The 23,215-nt window shown below is 38.1% G+C and overlaps 1 protein-coding gene across 10 annotated transcripts in view; it reads right to left on the reverse strand.

Annotated features, from left to right (window-relative positions):
* Window positions 1-23,215, reverse strand: part of ptprt (protein tyrosine phosphatase receptor type T) — a 259,071-nt gene that overhangs the window by 130,202 nt on the left and 105,654 nt on the right. For all 10 annotated transcript variants that reach the window (XM_089134443.1, XM_089134444.1, XM_089134449.1 and 7 more), the window contains one exon: window positions 17,528-17,821. In XM_089134443.1, coding sequence (XP_088990569.1) covers window positions 17,528-17,821 — 294 coding nt within the window. The remainder of the gene's footprint in view (window positions 1-17,527; window positions 17,822-23,215) is intronic.

Genomic DNA, 23,215 nt, shown 5'->3' on the forward strand with positions numbered 1-23,215 from the left:
CCTGTCTGCTGTGAAGGAAACTTTCACATCATTTTTCCCCCTCTCTATCTCTGTGTCATTTTTGGACACACTTTAATGGTTATGCCCAACGCCGTGTACTTGGGAGGTGTTTCTGGGAGCATGAATGAGGGGGGCAGCTCCACCTGTCAGCCACCTCTGGTCAGCACGCTATCTGCAGCCATGCACGTCAAGACGGGTGACAGCTCCAAAGGGAACTAAAGAAGAGGGCTGTGCTCGTTTTTTTCCACTCCAGCTCTCTTTCTTCACATTGTTTTCCTGCTCTCCATTCAAATAGCTCTTCAACCAGCCATTCCCCTCAAGATAAGCCCCCCATCTAGCATCTCTTTCCCTCATTTGGAGAACTCACTCTCTAATCCCTCCACAGATCTGTTGATCTTTGCACAAATGGTCGGTTCAGGCAAAAGCAAGCACATGAACAAAATGAACACCATTAAAATGAAAGCGAACACAAACGTCGTCCTCTGTGAATACATTTCACTTTTCTAGACAGCGCACACTTCTAAACACTTCACTTGCTGCACCGCGCTCGTTCACGTCTCTCTTTTAACACTCCTTCCAGATCTTTTATCAAACTGAGATGATTACGTTTAGGATAGGTTGCCTGGAAACAATTTACAGAAGAGTTGACAATTAAATCATTGTTACTCGTTTAATGTGCTGCGCTGAACGTAGCACCCGAGTCTGCCTGGGCTGGTTATTAATGATTCCTCATTTTTCGCATGCTGAGAATATGACATTGTCATTGGCAGCTTATGTACTTGCTCCCTAACGCACCAAAACCCACAGAGCATCTGGTTGACGGGTCCAAATATAGTCATGCAGAGTATGGAAGAGAGGTACTGTATAAAGAAAGAAAGACTAAAAATGTTGCTTCATCAATGTGGATGAAACCAAACTGCTAACCGACAACCTAAGTTTAAATATAGCATCTGACTCATTTAATTTTTAAATGCATAACACAGTGTGTTAGCTAAGGTGAGCATCACAATTATATGTTCCAAAGGTGCAATTGGGGATTTGAATGAAGGATTAAAAGCAAAACATCAACAAAATAGTTGCTACAAAATGTTATTATGCAAAAACATCGCTGATTAATAATTTGTCTGACAAACCCAGCGATTGGGTTAAAAATGTGATTTAAAAATGTAACCTAATGGCTGGGTTTGTCCATATTTTATTTAAAACAACCCAGCATTTTTTTAGAGTGTAATTATGGTCTCTAACTAATGTTCATAAGACCATAACAAATCATTTTGCAAACTTAGCCAGCTATCTGTATTAGCCAACTAATTGTCTTGGTGACGCATCAAAAGAATAAAAGACAACAATGGAGAATAAATCACAAAAAAATACAACTTAAATCCAATAAATGAATACACTCTAAACAATACTGGGTTGTTTGAACCCAAATTTGTGTCAAATATGGACAAACCCAAATGTTGGGTTATAAATGTAATTTAAGTGGCTTTAAGTACTATGTACTTACATTGAAACTAATAATTTGATACAATGGACTTATTGTGTAAAATATAAGTACAATGTATTTTTTACATTGTACTTATATTTTAAAAATACCAGCACGTAATTACAGCTGTAATTAATTTATGTAATTACATTTGTAATTACAAAGTTGACCCTCCCCTCATACCTTAACCTACCCTTAAACCCACCCATACCACCACACCTGTCCCTAACCTTACCCGTATCACCCCTCAATAGCAGCGAAAGTGTTTTACAATACAACATGAACACAATAAAACATTGTACTTATTTTTGATGCAAGTGCATAGTACTTAAAGCCACTTAATATAAAGTGGGACCCAACTTCAACTTTCAACTGTACATTTTTTAATGACAATTTTTAACCCAACATTTAGGTTTGTCCACATTTGACCTAAATTTGGGTTGAAACAACCCAGCATTTTTTAGAGTGTATATTTAGGTCAATATACAAGATCAATGACAACACATTTTTCAATGCAAACGCAGGTCTAGGCCAGTACGACATCCTAATACAGTAGTTGAGCCCTGATAAATGACTCATTGAATAGACTTATTTAAAAATACAAGCCTTGGTGAGCATAAGAGTATTTTAAAAACATTGCAAAATCTTCCTAACCCACAACTTCTGAAAAGTGTAGATCTAGAGAACAGTGTGGAGCTCGGGGACGAAATTTCCACACTATAAATTGGGAAGAGAAATGCTGCAAACAAGCTCATTTTAAAGCAACTGACAATGAGCCCAAGATTACTGAAAGCCTTCATCTGACAAGACAGCTGCATTATTCATAGCCAAGTAATTAATGCTACCCTCTTCTCTCTATCTTTCTACAATTTTTTTCATTCTTGTATGTTCATTGGTCCATCAAAATGGAAAGATGGCCTAAGGCCAGGCCTACAAGAAAACACGACTCCAGTCTCGAAAAACATCTGGTTGTCAGAGAGGCGAATGTGAACGCGGTGTTGTAAGTCTGAATCACAGTAGGATGCAACCTAGAGCTACATCACAAAGTCTGCTTCTCCTGTAGATAAGGGGGTCCTTTGGGGGCGGTTTTTAGTATCGGAACTCATAATCATGAGAAGTTCATTAAACGTCACCCAAAGCCAAACACAGCCTCCGTATGTTGGAGCCCAGTGGGCGCTACTCCCCCAACAAGCATCCCCCTCTTCCTCCCTCTATAAGATGTTCAAATTAATTAAGGAAAAGAACATTTCCCTCTCATCTCCATTACTGAAACTGTAGCTGTATTTCCAATTTATTTGAAATTCTTCATTTATTTCCTTCTCTCTAGAGCGGTCATGTGTGAGACTGAGATATATGTGGCTTTCTGCAGCAATTACACTCAAAATTCTCCTTGTTTGATATATTGTCATCTATTTAATTTTAGTTTAATATGCAATACAAACAAATAAAAGCTTGACAACCACTTTGGAGGGAAAATGTTCATTTAAAACAGCAGAACTTGAAAAAACATGTATGGCGGATCATTACACCTGGTTTCCCGCTCTACTTCTAATGTGTTTCCTTTTAACCATTCTATATTTGAAGAGTTCAGATGCAAAAGCCTCTAAGTGTCATTTGAAATTTTCTTCTAAAATGATCATTTTTATCAAGCTTGTATATTTAAGTTCAATAATTTCACTTAAATGGCAATGAAGATTACCTATTAATTGTCATTTAAGTGAAATTACTGAACTTAAATATACAAGCTTGATAAAAATGGTCATTTTAGAAGAAAATTTCAAATGGCATTTAGAGGCTTTTGCATCTGAACTCTTCATTTATCCCTTGTAGTAAATATATTGATTTATTCATTGTTAGAGTTTGATTTATGTCCACAAAAATATCCATTTTTTTAAAGCCACATTTCCCACAATCCAGAGGTATTGCTGTGATTCTGTTTTGAGGTATTCCATGTTAATATATAAAGGCATGATATGAATAACAAACGTATTTGAGATGAATTGGATTCCACTGTGGATCTGATTGGGTCATTTTTGTTGAACAAAAGAGAAATTAATATTTATGCTGAACGTTTCTCTTCTCCTCCTCTCAGTTTTCTCCCTCTGTTTCTCACCCATTCAAGTCTTTTGTTCAAGTCAAAACAAATTCACAATAACATTCATTACAGTTTCTTCAAAATTAATCTTTGAAAAATGTCACCTGACATTATTGAGCACCAGCTCTTTCCAGAAACTCTTTTTCCCAGGTTCAATATATAATCACTACAAAAAGTCATTTAACTCATCCTTCAGTCTTTAAATAAAGACAAAAATCATGTTTGCAGTTATAGAGGAATTAATATTAATAAGTACTGCAGTTCCAAAGTTTGGAAATTTATTTTTAATATAGATTTTTTTTTTTTTTTAAATTTTAGTCTCTTATGCTCAAGGTTGCAAGACAATAATATTGTTTTGCAACCTTGTGATATCAGAATAATATCAGAAATCATATCAGAAATCATTCTACAGTAGTATACTGATTCAAGAAACATTTCTGATTATGATTATTATCACTCTTGACAACATTGTGCTGCTTACTTAAGCATCGCAGACCTCGAACTTTTGAACAATATTTTCAAATACATAAACATAAAATAAAACTTTTAGAAGTATTATACATGATGCTAGTGTGATAAAATTACTTACTAACCCTGTCTGTTGGAAGTTATGTCCAATATTTCAACTCTTTTAACCATTAAAGCCAATAAACCAGGTAACTTTCAAATGTCATGTGCAAACATAACTCAGTTTACATGGAGAACAATTACAGGAATTCATCCACCTAGAACGCTAAAAGATGATTTAGACAACTTTGAAACTCAAAAAACACATGTTTATCAGGAAGAATTAATAAAGTGCTTTAACAAAAAATATTTTTTCTTTTCTTTTAAACCCTCTTAAAAGCATCATAGGCTTAGTAAGTATATTACAGTATACGGCACATTCGATTTTTGCTTGTTTTTACAAACTGAGGGGCACATCATAATTATTCTCTGTGCTAATCATCTATGGCATGTTACAGATGCTGTCAACAGAGCTTACGTTATTTGAAACCCGGAGCGTTCCTTTAAGTACAAGTTTTTTTGGAGCTCAATCCCTTCAGTCGGAAAGCCACATTTGATGAGAGATCGTGATGACAGAGTGAGAGGGGAACTACAGCAGCTGATGTAAAATACAGAACGGCAACTGTATTGTAATTCAGAGAACATCTCCCAGAGGGCAATCTGAGGGTGTGATCAACCATCAAAAACTCGAGCAGACATACAATGTATTCTGATGTGGCTCAGGGAGGCGGACGGATGCTGTGTTTGGCAAATGGGGTGTGATGGGGCCTCAAACGTGGCACAAGAAAGATTGAGAACTCCTGTTGGAATACTGCGAGCACCCAAAGCACACAAGCATTACACAAATAGGTGTAGAAAGGCCTTATGCATAGATGTCTGTAATATTATAATGGACATATTGTTAAAGGCACAGTTCACCAGAACATGACATTCTTGATCATTCTTATGTTGCTCCAAACCCAAGTCTTCTGAAGCTACAGATATTGCACATCGTTAATGTTAAAGGAGTAGTTCACTTTTGAAAAAACTTTTGCTGATAATTTAGTCCCCACCCCCATGTCATCCAAGATGTCCATGTCGTTCTTTCTTCAGTCGAAAAGAAATTAAGGTTTTTGATGAAAACTTTCCGGCATTTTTCTCCATATAATGGACTTTACTGGTAACCAAACGGTTCAAGGTGCAAAAGACAGTTTCAGTACAAACTGCAAACTGTTCAAAGGGTTTTAAACGATTCCAGAAGATGAATAAGGGTCTTATCAAGCGAAACAATCGCTCATTAAATAAATAAATAACAAAGTTTTATAAGCTCAAATGCTCGCCTTGTTCTGTTCCACACGTTTGTGACTCTCCTGTTTGAATTCGTTCATCAAAATGAACGAATCTTTTTTCGTTCAATGAACGAAACGAACAAATTGACTCAGAAAAAGATTCGTTCATTTTGATGAACGAGTTCGAACAGGAGAGTCGCGAACGTGCGTCACAGAACAGAGCAAGGCGAGCGTTTGAGCTTATAAAACATAATTTATGAGAGATCTTTTGGCTTGATAAGACCCTTATTCGTCATCTGGAATCGTTTAAAGCCCTTTGAACAGTTTGCAGTTTGTACTGAAAGTGTCTTTTTGCCCTTGAACCGTTTGTTTACCATTAAAGTGCATTATATGGAGAAAAATACCGGAATGTTTTCATCAAAAACCTTCATTTCTTTTCGACATGGATATCTTGGATGACATGGGGTGAAAAAATTATCAGCTGCGTTTAACTAATGCATTAACTTAAGTAAAGAAATGAGACTGTAAAGTGTTACCAAAATATCTTATAATTTATAGTACAAGAACCACACAGTAAAATATATATATATTGATATATTTCATACTAGAGAATGTTTTACAAGAAAATCTTTCTATTTCAAATTGACATGTTTAATAAAATCTGTCACTTGCTGTTTCTTTGTACTTTCAAAGACTTTGTACTTGCTGTTTCTTTGTCAAATCTTTGAGTGAAAAATATTTCAAAGTAAATCCTACAATAATTCAATTGGTGTAAAAACTAAAGTGCATTTATAGCTTGTATCACCATATCATTTGACAGTATGAAAAATGACTGCAAAATATTCTTGTCCTGACCCATGACATGAAAGAAAGCAAGTCAAATAAAAAAAATATAAATAAACACATCAAGTTCTGTATGGCATAAGTTATACACCCTCATGTCATTCTTTCGTCTTTTGGAATGACAGGGTTTTTGTTTTTTTGGGTGAGCTATCCCTTTAAGGCTATACGAAAGTTAAGAATAATATTCTTGAGTTTCCACTGACTTTAATAATCACAGCCACAGGCTCCGCTGCAGAGGCCTCACAAAACCAAACCAACTTTACAATCACAAAAAAACAAAGTGTCTATCTCTCTTTCTCTCTATACTTGTCTATCTCCATCCTCTCTCTCTCTCTCTCTCTCTCTCTCTCTCTCTCTGCCCCCTGTGCATTATTCACCATCTCTGCACCGTGACCGCCTGACGTGCTGGGAAAGACAATACAGCGTATCTATGTGCCTGCTCTGTTCCGATACAGAAATCTCCTCTACATTTCTCTCCTGACTCATTAGCTTGTCTCATTAAAAAAAATAAAAGCTGAATTTATATATATAAATATATAAAAACTCTTAGATAAAAAAAAAAAATCTCTAATATACACCATCAGAGAGAAATTACAGTAATCAAGAAATAAAGATGTCCATGCTTCAAAAAGGTACGGAGGTTGCTAGGTGATCATGCCATTGGCTAAACCACAAACAAACAATGCTTTTCTCAGACACTCTTCAAACGGTTAACCTAGAAACGTCTTACATGAAGTTGTTTATGTACATTACATACTGTGTTTTTTTATAATACTGCATCCCTGCCCCTTTAAAGAGAGTCAACTTTCATTTCCATTCTGTCACTGTATGGTCCCACTCACATTTATTATCCAACTTTATTTTATTCACAGGTCAAAAATCCATTACAAAAGCCTCTCACTGATAATGATAAGGCTGTGTTCTCCATTTCTGAGCAAACACCTATTTTCATTCAGGTAAGACAATGGTGTCAGGCATTTACTGTGTGTCATCTGCTGCCGCGCTGATGATTCATGACAAAAGTTTAGACTGGAATTGTTTTATGAGGACATGAGGTCATTTCAGTATCTACAGGAGCTAATAGGTGATTTTATTGCTGTCTGAAATTAAAATGCCTCCTTTTTTACACCCATTGGGAAAAGTCTAGGCTGATTGACCTACTACTGTTTAATTTAATTCTCATCTGAATTGCCAACTCTGAGTTTAAAAATAAGGTTTATTAGAGGTTTTTTCATAAAAAAATGACCAAAAATGTGTTTTGAAAGTAATCTTTGACTACTGATAATTTCCACATGGCTATTATTTGACACTTAGCAGCACGGTAATAAGAAACTGGATATTTGGCACAAAGTTGGAAAATTAAATGTGATTAATTTTAAATTAAACACATGAAAAAAACTTTAGACTCGTTGGAAAACTGTGCCTCGAACATTTTTTTTTTCAAAATTCCACAAAACATATCAATGCATAGAATTTATTGCAATTTCCATCAGAAATGAATAGTAAGCCGTTTTTCCTCTGTCAGGCCGAACAGTTCTAAGAATAAGAAACAGTAAGAAACAGTTCCGGTTTTATTTTCACTGGAGCTTCGTTTGGTTCGGCACCGGATTAATGAAATAGGTAAGTGATGAGAATGGTTTGGCCCGACGCTGTAAAAGTGTCTCTAGTGGCCATAAAACATCCTTTTCACACAAATTATAATCACAGGATAGATTATCGATAATTAAAGATTGTAATTTTTCTGCAATTCCTTACACAATACTATGAACTCTTTCACCACAGTCGATGTTTTGTAAAATAATACAATTTAATATTTGCATCACTTAACCAGCTCTAATTGTGTCTTGTTTTGTCTAACGCATGCTTGGTTGATAATCACTATTGATTCGATTTTTTATTTAACAAGCTAGAGCATTAACCTTTTAGTGCCACTCACCGGACATTTCGTTTCTGACGTGCCGTGATAGCCACAATAATCAACGGTTGCCATATTCACGTTTATATGTTTCGATGCACTTTTATCGCCACTCAGACACTTCACTTTGAAAGTTTTGCAAAATGTGCAAGAAGAAACGTTATATAATTTGCAGAAATGTCACCACAGATATTTCTTTTCCTGGGTTAATAAAATGGCATTGACTTTTAAAGGTATCATCAATAGATGCCTGCTGATTCCATACAAACAGTGCTAAAGACAAGTTAAGAATCTCTGCATATATCTTATATCATTAACTGATGAATGCAGAGTGCAGGTATCTCAGTGCATATCCGTTCATAATGTTAGGACATAAGCCAGAAGACACATTAGGCCCTCTTACTCAGAAATATGTTGGTAATTAACTCATAAAGCGGAGGTGTTTTAAAATGTCATAAATTTAACAAAAAAAAAATGGTCCCAAAGGCCACAGCAAATCAAAGAGGTTCTTTATGGCAGGCTTTATCTCAAGGATTCAGGCTAGAGAGGGGATGGTAATTGACCATGCGTGTGTGTGTGTGTCCTGCTTTTCCACAAAAAGGAAATCATGATGAAGAACCGTCTACAGGTAGAATAAATTTGCTTTAAGATTTCAGTGTAGAATTTATAGTGAGGAGATAAAAAGATGAGATATTGCCTGTGAGAGCTTTTTTTGTGAAAAATTGCTATATTAAATATTAAGAGCAGCACAGTCACTTCAATGGATATTCAGCAATTAAGAACACACACATTATCACCTCCATCTTCCTGCCCTTGCAGAGGATGAGGATTTATCATGAGTGATGTGGAAATATATTCAAATAAATCCACTTTGCTGGTGAGTCAAGCAAAGGACTACAGTCTATCCATCATTTGTTCTGGAACAGAGCAGGAAAAGGAATAGTGATAGAGCAGGACAAAAACAAAAGGTAGAGTGGTAGATGTAGAGCAGTATAAAGAAAGCAGGGGGTAGGTAGATGGTAGGAAGGAAGGAAGGAGTAATAAAGGAAGGAAGGAAGGAGGGAAGGAAGGAGAGATGGTAGGAAGGAAGTAAGGAAGGAAGGAAGGAAGTTAGGTAGGTAGGTAGGTAGGTAGGTAGGAAGGAAAGAAGGAAGGAAGGAGGTGGGAAGGAAAGAAGGAAGGTAGGAAGGAATGGAGGAAGGAAGGTATGAAGGAAGGAAGGAAGATGGAAGGAAGGATGTGGGAAGGAAGGTAGGAAGGATGGAAGGAAGGTAGGAAGGTAAGAAGGAAGGAAGGAAGGAATGAAGGAAGGAAGGTAGGAAGGAAGGTGGGAAGGAAGGAAAGAAGGAAGGAAGATGGAAGGAAGGAGGTGTGAAGGAAGGAAGGAAGGAAGGAAGGAGGGATGGTAGGAAGGATGGAAGGAAGGTAGGAAGGAAGGAAAGAAGGAAGGAAGGAGAGATGGTAGGAAGGAAGCAAGGAAGGTGGGAAGGAAGGAAAGAAAGAAGGAAGGAAGGAAGTTAGGTAGGTAGGTAGGTAGGAAGGAAAGAAGGAAGGAAGATGGAAGGAAGGAGGTGGGAAGGAAGGAAGGTAGGAAGGAATGGAGGAAGGAAGGTATGAAGGAAGGAAGGAAGATGGAAGGAAGGAGGTGGGAAGGAAGGATGGAAGGAAGGAAGGTAGGAAGGAAGGAGGTGTGAAGGAAGGAAGGAAGGAAGGAAGATGGAAGGAAGGAAGGAAGGAAGGAAGGAAGGAAGGAAGGAAGGAAGGAAGGAATGGAGGAAGGAAGGTATGAAGGAAGGAAGATGGAAGGAAGGAAGGAGGTGGGAAGGAAGGATGGAAGGAAGGAAGGTAGGAAGGAAGGAAGGAAGATGGAAGGAAGGAGGTGGGAAAGAAGGAAGGTAGGAAGGAAGATGGAAGGAAGATGGAAGGAAGGAGGGAAGGAAGATGGAAGGAAGGAAGGAAGGAAGGAAGATGGAAGGAAGGGACTAAATTAATCACTAAATTAAATGTATAAATTAATAAACAAAAAAATACAGATTGAAAGGTCAGAAGGAAAGAAAAGAAAAGGGTAAGAAAGAGCAATTTATTTATCTTTCCGTATGAATCCTGCTAGTCAGTCTATGAAACTGCAGATATATCCCCGAAGGATTCCAGCAGTGCTGTAGATGAGAGGCTGAACTGCAGGAAAGTTATTGTAATAGATCTCAACTGTCAACAGAATTTTCATCTTATCCGAAACTTCCCTCACTGCCTTGAACAATATTAATATTACTGAGTCAATATCAGATGGATATTGGGTGCCTTTCTTTGATCATGGCCTACTTGAGAGGATAGGATAACTTGGCATAAATCTGAGGTATACTGGGATGGATAATCTATTCAGCATTGTGAAATATTTTGAATACAATTTAAAATAACCATTTGAACATATTTTAAAAGTAATTTGTCCCTGTGATGACAACAATACCTCTTAGCATTTTTAGCAGTTACCCTAATATCCTAAGTCCATGTAGTTCATTATTATTACTCAATATGTACCTGTATAATTACTCTAACACAGACACCTTAAAGTAGAGCGCAACTAAATTCGAGCTTGTGTCAAAGTCAGACACCCTGCATTGACTCATGGGTAATAATAACTGAAGCATGTCCAATAGCAGAACAAGAGCCCTGAAGAGTGTGTGTCCATCCTTTGTCAGGACACATTCATTTACCTGCAGCACACACACACTCAGTTCCTCAAGCAGGCCTCACCTGGCCAACACCTCCACACCTGTCTGCTCTAATCAGTGCTGTGTGACAGATGTGCACCGCTGTGTGTGCGCGCATGCGTGTGTGACAAGTAGACAGTGCCGTCACTTCATAAACACATGTTCTTTCCGACACGCTTCACCTCTCTCCAATCCCTCTGTCTATCCTGTCCTCTCACTCCTAAAATGCCTCCCTGCCTGATGCGATGAAAGCTGACAGTGGATTTCACATTGATCTCCACACACAAGCGTGGCTCATGAGGCTTTGATAGGTGCTGCAATCAGCCTTATCATTGTGTTCTTTGACCTCCCTCTCTCTTATTATCCCTCAAACTCTCCTGCTATATCAGCAATTTTAGATAGTGTGGATATTTGATAAAGCCATTGACATTTTTTTTGTGGTCCCTGAATGCCAATAGGACCCTTATACACCAAAAGTTGAAGAGCTCACTGTGCTGCGGGCAAGAGTCAGAATCGTGTGAGTTAGATGCCTGGCTTCCAGCTCATTAGATGAATCTCAAGGGCAGCATGTCAGCGGGGACAGTAGTGGTTTTGTTCCATTACAGAAAGTGTATGAAGGTAAAATACAAACATTATGTGTCCTGGGGGGCTATATTTGTAGGTCTTGTACAATATAAAGTGTGGACACGGCTTGTAAAATAACAGGTATAAACATACTAGGGCTGCCCCAGACTAAAGATGTTTCTAGTCGACTAGATGTCGCTCGTATCAGCCATTAGTTGACTAATCGCACATTTATATTAATTTAATTGCTTAAAAAATATACTGGAGGGTACCATAATGAGCTTAATTTATATAGGCGTAATATAGAGCTCAAGCGCACACTTAAAGCAAGCCGCAAAGCACAGGCAAAAGTAATGTAACTTTTATGCCTGGTTCAGATTACACGATTTTAGCCCGATTTTGGCCCGTTTGACGTAGGGTGTCGTGGGGATTCGTAAACGACAACGGGCGTCGGGACTAGGGTTGGGTATCGAGAATCGAGTATGGATTGGAACCGGGACTAACTTTTTGTTCTTCCCGGAATCATTCAAAAGTTAAAATTTCGATTCCTAGTTTCGATATTCACAGTACGCCGACCGGAATAAGAAACCGCTGAACAACACCAACGAAGAAGCGTCTACTGGAAGTGTTGGCATAACCGCGCGAGTCGAACATAAGTAGCTTACGTCGGAGGTCCAAAGTGTGGCTTCACTTTTCTAAAAATAACGAAATCTCGGCAAAATGCAAAATTTGTGACAAAAGGAGTATAAAACTTTTTTGACCCTGCCTCTTAAAAGAATCGGAATCAAGAATCTTTAGGAACCGGAATTGAAACAAGGAATCGGAATCAGAATCGTTCAAATTCAAACGATACCCAACCCTAGTTGGGACGCAAGATTCGATCGTATCATCTCGTTTAGTGTGTCATAGTGGGCGACAACATACGTCGCGTCTGCGATGCTTCACGACATCACGACAAAAAGACTAGCGTGTTTGATTTTTTTAACAGTCGTCCACGGCGGTTCAGTCACATGTATGAGGTTGACCAATAGGAGCAGAGAAGCTTTTCCGAACACAACTTTCAAAAATGGCGAAACGAAAGAGAGACGATGGTGCTAACGTTAAAACTAAAAGTAAAAATATATAAGAAAACAATATTTTACCTCAAGTTCTCTTTGGAGGATTGACAGCCCATACTGTTCTCTTCGAGCAATCCAGAAACGTGTCCGTTGTCGGGTTTTCTTTATTTTTTTACTTTTTTCTGAACACGGACAGGCAATAAAACACTCACCGCTACATCCATTGTTTGTTTACGTTCGTTTACTGAAGTCACTCGCTACTAGTTTCGCCTTCTCTATGACGTTAAAGATGGCATGCGATGACTGGACAGGAAGCAACGTGTAGTCTGACACAACACGACAAGATTTTAGGAGTCAAAATCGCGTAATCTGACACAGACAAAAACAAATCGTGTAATCTGAACCAGGCATTAGTCGCCCAAACATACACACAGGAAAATTAGAGAAGAAATGTAATACTTTGCTATGTGGTTGCTAAGGTGTTGTGAATGGTTGCTAGGTCATTGTTATGTGGTCTCTAAGTTCTGAGTATTGTTACAGGGTTATAGGGTTGTACAAATCCCTGCACTAAGTATAGCAGCTGTATTGTTTACATGCAATACGAGTAAATATTGAAACAGAAACGCAAGATGTACGCGTGTGTGTGTGTTTCTGTACGCATACAATAACACCCTCCAGTGTGCTAGTGTATTTTAAAGAGGACACACTTCTGCGCGACTGTATTAGCATACCAATAGAGCTCCTGTGCTGCAGAGCGGAGGAGAAAAATTGAATTGGAAGGACAAGGAAGATCAGTGCTGTCTACTGGAAGCAAATCCGTTGGATCAAATGTGTGTGCGAGTGTGTGTGTATATATTTAATAGATGGCTACCTGCGGTGAGCTGGCATGAACACACTAATTATGCAAAACAGTCTCACCTGGACAAGTAAAAATCTGAAACAAGCACACATATCCATGGGCAAATACTCTAGAACAATAAAAAAAAAGAAGAGAAAAGGGATGGTGAAAGTTCTGTCATCAACACACCTTCACCTTTCTGACACGTGCATATTTTTTTTGCACTTCAATTCAACCAGAAGTGCCAGAGCAGGGATTTATAATTACTTTTTTGACTTTTGGGTTATCCAAATCAAATTTTGACATGTTCAAGGTAAACTTTGCATTTAGCACTTTCAAAGCCTAAAAAATCCTGAGGCCAAATTTGTAAGGAACGGAGTTGTGCAAAAATTCGGAATTGAAGAACTGACTCCCTTTCAATTCATGGTTAATTTAAATTTTTTTCTTGGAATAACAGGAAGAGGAATGTGCTGTTGTTCCACCCTGGTCCATAAAAGCTAATTTCTATAGGCATCCATCCATCCATTCATCCATCGAACTAAACTTTGTCTTAACAAAGTTTGCTTTTCTTTGACTAGGAATCTAAAACACATTCTCAATTCAATTCTGAATGGTGCACAACCCTGTCTTTGCCTCCGGATGTCTATCAGGGTGTTTCAGGCTGAATTTATGAGGCAATGTGTGAGCACTCGCACATGCACATACATGTATGCATGATAGTGTCAAAGAATGAAAGCATCTGAGAAAGTAAGGTAGAGGAAAAGAGAATGAGGAGAGAGAGAGAGGAGAGAGGATCTCCCCCACTGTGCCAGCTCCTTCATCACATAACCCTCACCTGGATCTCACACTCACACACACCGTGACTTCCTTCACCTGGATCACAGACTTTCCCTACTTCCGAGGGCTCTCTCATCTGCTCCCATCATCTCATTACCTGTCACTTTATCAGATCAAGAGAGTCTCTGTCTGTTTGAGCGCCGCTCCACATGCCACCCAACTGCGTTTATAATTACACCCGAAAATGATTCCCACCTACAGCCTTTGTCTTCTCTCCTGCGCCCTGCCATCGTTCTGCAGTGGAAACGTAACAATGTCAATTATCATTACAACTAACACCTTCAGCCCCTCATAAATCATATCAAATCATCCCAGTCTCTTCCTATATCTCATCAAGAATCTAGACAATAACATGTTCTCATTTTGTCCATTTTCTATCGTTTCTTTGTAGGCATCTACTGACTGATAAAGGGCATTTAAGCGCTGTCTAGTCACATGATCCTTCAGAAATCATTCTTTATGCTGATTTGGTGCTCAAGAAACATTTTTTAGTATTATCAATGTTTTTTTTTTTTTAAACAGTGCTGCTTAATATTTGTGTGGAAGCAATGATCAAACAAATTTCCAGGAGTCCTTGATGAAAAGAAAGTTTAAAAGGACAGCATTTATAGAGGGAATGCATTGACGTCACTTTCCCACCGGAACAACCCCCATCAGCCTGACTGAGTGGCAAAAGATCTGCTGCGTGACTGGATTTAATAGGGGAAACTGCGAAAATGCGACTAATGGCTCTTTCAGACTGCACGATTTTCAAAGTAGTCAGGTCGCTGCTCTTTTCACACTGCATGACTATCTTGGCCAGCATTCAGTCGCTGCTGTGTTCACACTGGACGATGGATCGGCGACAGAAGGTTTCACACTGCATGACTTTAGAAAAATCGCCGACAGACTCTGTCTAGCACGCTGCACGCAAACTACATTTCACAACAAACACGCGTGAGATATGAAAAGGAAACAACGCGCGACACCACACGTGCAAGACCGGAGTTCTCACGTGAGACTTTTTTTTCGACCCGGTTGTGGTACAGCTGGTGAAACAGACACGAGTGCTCCTTCCAAATTTCTACTAATTTTTCTTCCATTTATTGTGTCCAAATAGACCGAGAAGAAGCTTTTTTGTTGAAACAATGCCATATCATGTTGATATGTGATCTATAACTCCTCCCCGAACTCCCTGCTGCTCTGTATCTTGCTCTCTCACTGGCTGCCGGTGATCGCCGATGTAGTTTTCAGTCAAAACACTTTTCACACAGCAGGATTTTGAATCGCCGACAGGTCCAGATATTTAGCATGCCAAATATCTCACGGGCGTCGGCGACTCGTCGGTGATTCTCTCAGTTCGCGTCTTTGTTCATTCACACTGCGTGATTGTCACTCGCGTGAACGAGCGCCGATTTGCCTGTGATTTCGGGCATTTGTCGGCGATTTCTCAAAACCTGTCGGCGAGCCAAAATCGTGGCTAAAATCATGCAGTCTGAACTCGGCATAAAACGAACAATTTTATCAATTTAAACTAAATGTTGGACTCAATATAGTGTTCCTTACAACTTACTAAACAGTCCCAGGATTTCACAATTTTTTGTGTGATTTTTGCGATCAAAATGACTGATTTTGTGGTGGTAATTTCCAAAAATTTGTGAAAAAATTTGCGACATTTATATATAATATTTACCATAATAGTTTTCAGTCCTTCCAGAAAAACGCAGAGTTTTTTTGTGATTGTTGCGGGCAAAAATTGATTGATTACGCGGCCCGTTTTCTTTTAAAATGCAATGGAATATGCGGGATATTTATGCAATGAAATTGCAGGAATTTGCAAAAATTGAGGGAACTTGCAAAAATTGTGGTTTGATGAAAAAGAGAAAGAGAAAAAATGATTCCCCCAACATCCTGTTCTCACTAGGCTAATGTAAGAGTCATTTCTTATTACTTCCTTTGATAAGCAAGCATACTACATCATAGAAAGCGCTGGGAATATTTAATTTCTCATCTTGTTTTATTTCAGACTGTAACGAGTGTAAATAAGGTGTGGCCCCTTTAAGAGCTGCGCGCTCCCTGTTGAACTCTCTGCAGTGTTATATGTGCGCCTCGAACGCCCCATGTGTGCGGGTAATTTCTGATTGATAATACTTCTTTTATCTTATGTTGTTTATTAAGTAACGATGTGACGGTAGAACGTGCGACAGACACAATACGAGTTCGATTTGTGAGATGTCAATCGCCTCCGTGAGTCTGTCTGGCGTCGCGTAATTGCGTCACTTCATAACGTTCCCATGGAAACAGGGGGAAATGGCTGCTCTTGTGTGAAGCAAACGCAACATTTTTCAACTTTCTGCTAAGATACATGTAACTTTTTTGCAACGAAACTTTTTTTGCAGCGAGGATTCTGAAATTATGCAAACCCCGCATATTTTGCACGGAAATCGGCAATTTATGCGGCGAAAGTGCGGCGTATTTGAAAAAATGCGGCCCCCGCATAAATATGCGGACTTTGGCTGATTTTGCATTGAATTCAGCGATCGCATAATCGCGTTTTTCTGGAGGGACTGACTAAAGATCCAGTGATCCATGGATATTGACATGCAGCCAGGAATCGTGTTGCCTGACATTTATGTTTGCCTGATTTCGACACCGGGGAAATAAAAGCAATATAAACATAAAGCAAATTTGCCTGTGAACGCTTTATATAAATAAAATATAGGTCTAAATCTGGGTGATCACTTTTATCAGTGTTATATATAGCCTATATACAGTATATCATCATATCGTCCAGCTCTAAAACTTTATAGTTTGTTTGTTTTTTTGGTCAGTGTTTATTAAAAAAACATCCAATAATGTAGAATATGCAATGATAAATATTTAATTGATGAGTTGTTAATATATAAATACAAAATATATGGGTATGGTTTTACACCTAAATTCAGCATATTGACACAAAATGATAACTGCAAATCCAGCTTTTGCTGACTGGAGTCCAGTTGTTTCTGTCCATTTGCTCCTCTTTCTATTCCATTATAAATGTACTACAGTCACTTTTGCTCAATTTAATGCATCCTTGCTGAATAAAATTTCTTTTTCTTCAAAAAATAAAAGATCTTACCGACCTCAAAGCTCTGAATGGCAGTGTATTATTACGAATATTGATAAGCATTTAAAATCAACACTAACTTCAACACTAACTGTTTTTTCACGGTATGTAAATCCATTTCTAAACAAACGCTTGTTAAAATTAAACAAAACTAAAAAAAACATCATATGCAAATATTACACAATCCTCTTGGAATTCAGTATATTATATTAAATGAGAGAAGGACAACCAGAAAGAAATCTGTTACAGCTAAACTCTCCAAACATCGATCTATTACATTGCTCATATCATAGTATTGTGTACAGTATACAGACACTTACCAGCACATTTGGTCCGAGTGATGAGGGGCGGTCCCGGTGGCCCAGTGCCACCCTCCCCAGGTCGGGTCAGAAGAACTTTAATCTCGTACTCCACATCTGGGTCCAAATGCCAGAGCTTGTAAGTGGGCGCATCCACGACGTGCGTCTCGGCCCAGTTCCCAGTGGTGGTGCGGTACTCCACCTCTTTCAGGATGATGGGGCCATCGCCGATGATGGAGTTGGCGTTTGGTTTGATCCACAAGTAGGTGGCGCCAACTGCAAGAAGCTCAGGAGGAGCGATAGGTGTGGGGGGCGCTGAAGAAGAAGAAAAAGAAAGAAAATTTACATCCAATGACCTTTTTTTGTCACCACACGAAAAGCTTTTTAGCACTAGTGCAACAAAATGAAGAGCAAAAGATGCGCAATCGATCTATAATCCATATTTTATCCGTATCTTTGAGGACTCTTCATCAATAGCCAAACGTTTACAATCTAATGCGAACGATATTATAATGAGCAATACCAAGTAGCTTTAATATATGAACAAATCCATATTTAAAGAAATAAAGTGACAGCACTAATGTTCATGAGCCATCTCGGGCAATGATTGTTCAGCAAATTTAAAAAGTTGTTGAAAGAGCAATTAAGGGTGGTAGCAAGTACAGTAATCTCACTTCACTGTATTCAGCCATCATTTCATTTGCTTTTGTAGTGTGAAATAGTGAGAGGAAAACGAAGGCTGGAATTACAGTGAAGCGTGCGGCCGAAGCTTTGGAGCTCATTAAGGGATATCACACAGACTTGCTTGGCCGGCAGAATTGTTAGAATAAATGGAATGAAACGTTTTCTGGAATCCCAGTTGAGAAGGTGGGCTATAGCTTTTCCCTAAACACTTAGCTAAGCTCTCTCTTTTCCTCTCTCTCTCTCTCCATCGCTTCTACCACACTCACATTAAATCCACTGGAGACAGCTTACGGCTTGCACTGCATTAACTTCCTGTCTCTTCCTTCTTTCTCTCTGCCATTGAGCACCTCAGATTTACCCTCAAACCCGTGAAAGGTAAACAATACTTCTTTGTGTCCTGCCTCCTTCCTTCCTTGACTTCATTACTTCTTTATGCTCTTGATTTCTTCCTTCATCTTTCCTTCCTTCCCTTCCTCCACCTAATTTCCTTCCTGCTTTCTTACTCTGTATCTTCCTTGTCCTCCTTTTTAGGATACTTTCCTTATCCCTTCCTTCCTTCAGTTATTATATCTGTTAGGATGTACCAACGGCCAGAGGTATAAATGACGTGACAAGGGCAGAAAAACACAGTCCAGTGTGATTTCAATTCCAAAAGGTGCAAAAAGAATCTAAATCATTATCTAACAGGAATAGGCAAGTCTTTAGAAAAACAGATCAAAAATCATAATACCAAAGAAAATAAATCAAAATTGATTTACATACACGACTGTAAGTCGGCTATGCCAATGTACAGGCCCACAACTACAAATCAGCTTTTACCTCTCCCCTAAAATGGCTGCCTATAGGCCTAAGCTCCTCCTATTTTTGGGAAATACCATTTTAGGGAGAAACCTATAAATTACAAAGAGGTGACAAGACATAAACAAACAAACTGTCTCTACATTTCAACTCTAAATCATACATCATTTATATCCAGTACATTTTATAGGGCTTAAACCAAGAAAGACAATAGATATAAGAAGAAAACCGACATACAGGGTTCTCTCCCTCCCCCATGAGGTCAGAATCAGATGGAGTAATCTTCCATGAGCACATGTTGGTTTAAAAATGGCTACTTCCCTGTGTACTGGTTTGGCAAAATGAGGGGTGTACCGGAAGGTATGTGCTGTTTGAAATGCATGTTAACTTTGTAACTGAATGAAATTAAATAAACCCTTGTTGTATAAAATGTTTTTGGTGTTCTTTTCTAAAATAAGTTTGATCGTCATGAGCCATTAAACATTTAGAGCACATAAACTAACAACTTGATGCACCTGATGGGATATTACAACACAAAAACAAAATGGCTACCAACATACAAACACAAAACGAATTGTGTATTTTGCCAGTTTTTAATTTGGGTTTATGTGTAATGGTGAAAACAGTTTGTTGAGTGCACATACCCTTTCTCAATCCCTTCAAAATAAAAGTCTTGAGTTATTGTCTGTGACCATATCATTTTTTCTTCACTCATTCCTTTCTTTTCTCCACGTTTTCTCCTTCACTTTTCCTTCTTTCTTTATTAAGTTATTGTATCATTTTTCTTCACTCATTCCTTTCTTTTCTCCATGTTTCTTTCATTCATCCTTACTTTCTTCTTTGTTCACATCTCCCTTTTTCTTCCTTCCTTATTTCTCTCTTTTTTTTTCTTTTCCTTCTTCCTTACCGCTTTTTACTTATTTTCTTGTATTCTTCATTATTTCCTTCCTAACTCCATATCCTTCTTCCATTCGCCATTTTTAACCTTCAATCTTTCATTTTTCTCCTTTTCTTTCTTCTTACTCTCTAAAAAAATGCTGGGTTGTTTCAACCCAAATTTGGGTCAAATATGGACAAACCCAAATGTTAGGTTAAAAATGCAATTAAAAAATTTACAGGTGAAAGTTGAAATTGGGTTAAAAATTGAAATTACATTTTCAACGCAACATTTGGGTTTGTACATATTTTAACCAAATTTGGGTTAAACAACCAAGCATTGTTTAGAGTGTAACCATTTTTTCTTCGATAATTTTCCCTTTTCTTGCATTTTTCCTTCCTTTCTTCTTTTCTCCATTTTTCTTCTTCATTTTTTCTTTTTCCTCTTTCATTCTGTACTTTTATCTTCCGTTCTCCCTTTTTCTTCACCCCTTCCTTCCTTTTACAGGCGTGTTTAGTTCAAGTAAATAAAATAACCCTAGCAACCACATAGTGATGGCCTGGAAACCTCTCACCTTAGTAACGTCCTGCCAACCAGTCAGCCAGCCAAACTAACATTTTCTTCATAAAACGTAACAATTCAATCAGTTCAAACAATATAGTTTCCAAATTCCCTGATGAAAAAAAAAGAAGAAAATTTCATTTTATTTGATTATTTTTGTTTTATTTCTCAGTTCCTGACTTCCATCTTCTAATCGTCTTCTTGGCACTCTCTCTCTCAGCAGGAGAGGGGGCAGACAGACACTAATCCAGGGTTAGAGGTGAGTAGCAGTGCATGAAGGGTTCATCCGAGCATGGAAGAGCCACCCAGGCCCACTCTAATGAGAGGCTGCTGTCTCTACTGTGCCATGTAATCAACTGAGCCAGATTACCAAAGCCCATTTACCCACAGCTGATAACCACTGACTCCCTCAGCTGCCCGGAAAGGATACGCTCTGACTCGGAGAAGAGAGTTTAGACGTGACCCGTCAACCTTCGAAGCTTAAGAGCGTTTAGTGCTTGAAATGAAAATGAAGGTGGGGGAAAATAAAATGATAACAGGAAGGCAAAAGTAAACAGAGATTAGCACAAAAAAAAGACAAGAAACGAGAAAAAAACTTTGTATTTTACATTTTTCTGCAGAAACTGTCCACCCAAATTCTCGATGATATTCTGATTTGTATTCATTTATTATTTAGCCAATTTTATTGTCTTAGAAGACTAATATGCTGTACATGTAATACTGAAGGTGTTTTAAGCATATGGTTCAAATCCCTAACCTAACCATCAGATATAATTTGCTTTAGTAAGCCCGAGCAATAATGACTGTAAAACATATCTTCGACACTTTTAGAGCAAAATGAGATATGTCTTATTTATCATATGAATGAACTCCAGCGTGTTGTTCATCAAGCTATCTGTCACATCCAAATTGCAATTTTGAAATAGCGCCTTTGTTCGAACCATTAATACACTTCCATCGTTTAATGCACTTTCAGCAGTCTTTATGTCAGCACATTGTCCTGGCGTGGGCATTTATGGTCCTGCAGTTGATCAACTCGGCGATTAGTGGAGTGTTTTTGGATTGCACATTTATGATTGCAGCTGGATTGAAATGAGGTTTGGATGCTGTTGATGACTGGCTAAATCTTGATGATTGCTTGTTGATGATTGGCTGAGTGTTATTGTGCTCTGGATGATTGACAAACTATTTTAAGGCTTCCAGTCCTGATGATGTGTATATATAATGTGGTTGTTGATTAGCACAGTGGCTTGAGGCTTGAGAGATCAACACATGTTCAATATTGATGTACAGGTCACTCATTGCTTATAGGAAGCAACAGTTTTGACAAAGAAATAAGATATTTTAGTATCATGACAAACAGCAACTAATAATTGAAAGTGCAAGACAAATATACGAATGACACAAAGACTTCAGTTCAGTTCGTTTTAAATTCTCCAGTAAATTCTCTCAAATAGTATGATTCACGCAAAATGAGAATAACTGAGGAAATATGCTAAGCTCAGACAGACTAGACACACAGTATGGATACAGATAACAAAAGGAGCATTACCCATTCACCAGGGGTCCCTTTCACTCCAAGAAAACCCATTTCCTACAGACATAAGAGGTTTCCTGCACACACTATTTACTATTTCAAGCGTAGAAGTTCATGTGCGTGAGAGAGCACAATCCTAAACACTCTCTCACATCTTTTCTTATCAAATTCCCTTGATACGTAAAGTTCATACCCATTTCCACTAACACTTTGCCATACGTTCAGGAATATACAGTAAGCGGCAACGTGGTTATTGGAGTCGGCTCGAAGCCCCCGTGCAGGTGTGTTTGTGTCCATGTGGCCGAACACCCCTGTAATTTTATCCTTTATCACCTGGTGTCCGCAGGGAGGTTTTATAACCAGGTGGATTAGCGAGAAATCTCCAGAAATCCCATCCCGCTATCTGATCAAAGCCCACCGGGTCTGTCTGATAGCGGAGCTGGGGGAGAGAGAGAGAGATGAGCTCCACCGTCAAATGGGAATTTGTAGCTGTGAAACAACAATAATTGCAATCTGGTTTCTCACCTGTCGGAACAACCGATTCAACAGAAACCAAGAGCCGAGAAATAGATAGAGAATATGGCCACAGTATGACAAAGTTAGATTAAACCTATAACTGGAGTGTTTCTTCATATCCACATTTCAACCGATGCATAAAATGATGCGTACGCATGTATGCACAAGTGTTTTGTTGGCAATGTGGAAATGAAATTATACATATTATTGTGAATAATTGTATTGTGCATAAAAAAACATTATATATATATGAAGAGTTCAGATGCAAAAGCCTCTAAATGCCATTTGAAATTTTCTTCTTTAATGATGATTTTTATCAAACTTGTATATTTAAGTTCAGTAATTTCACTTAAATGGCAATGATAATTACCTATTAATTGTTATTTAAGTGAAATTACTGAACTTAAATATACAAGTTTGATAAAAATTATCATTAAAGATGAAAATTTCAAATGGCATTTAGAGGCTTTTGCATCTGAACTCTTCATATATATATATATATATATATATATATATATATATATATATATATAATAATACGATTTTAAATAACTGTATTTAAATAACTGTACATAAAATGTAATTTATTCCTGTGATCAAAGCTGAATTTTTAGCATCATTACTCCAGTCTTCAGTGTCACATGATCCTTCAGGAATCATTCTAATATGATGATTTGATGCTCGAGAAACATTTTTGATTATTATCAATGTTGAAAAGCTGTGCTGAGATTTCAAA

The sequence above is a fragment of the Pimephales promelas genome, chromosome 8 (assembly GCF_988280905.1).
Source record: "Pimephales promelas chromosome 8, fPimPro1.hap1.1, whole genome shotgun sequence".
In the NCBI taxonomy this organism is placed as follows: domain Eukaryota; kingdom Metazoa; phylum Chordata; class Actinopteri; order Cypriniformes; family Leuciscidae; genus Pimephales; species Pimephales promelas.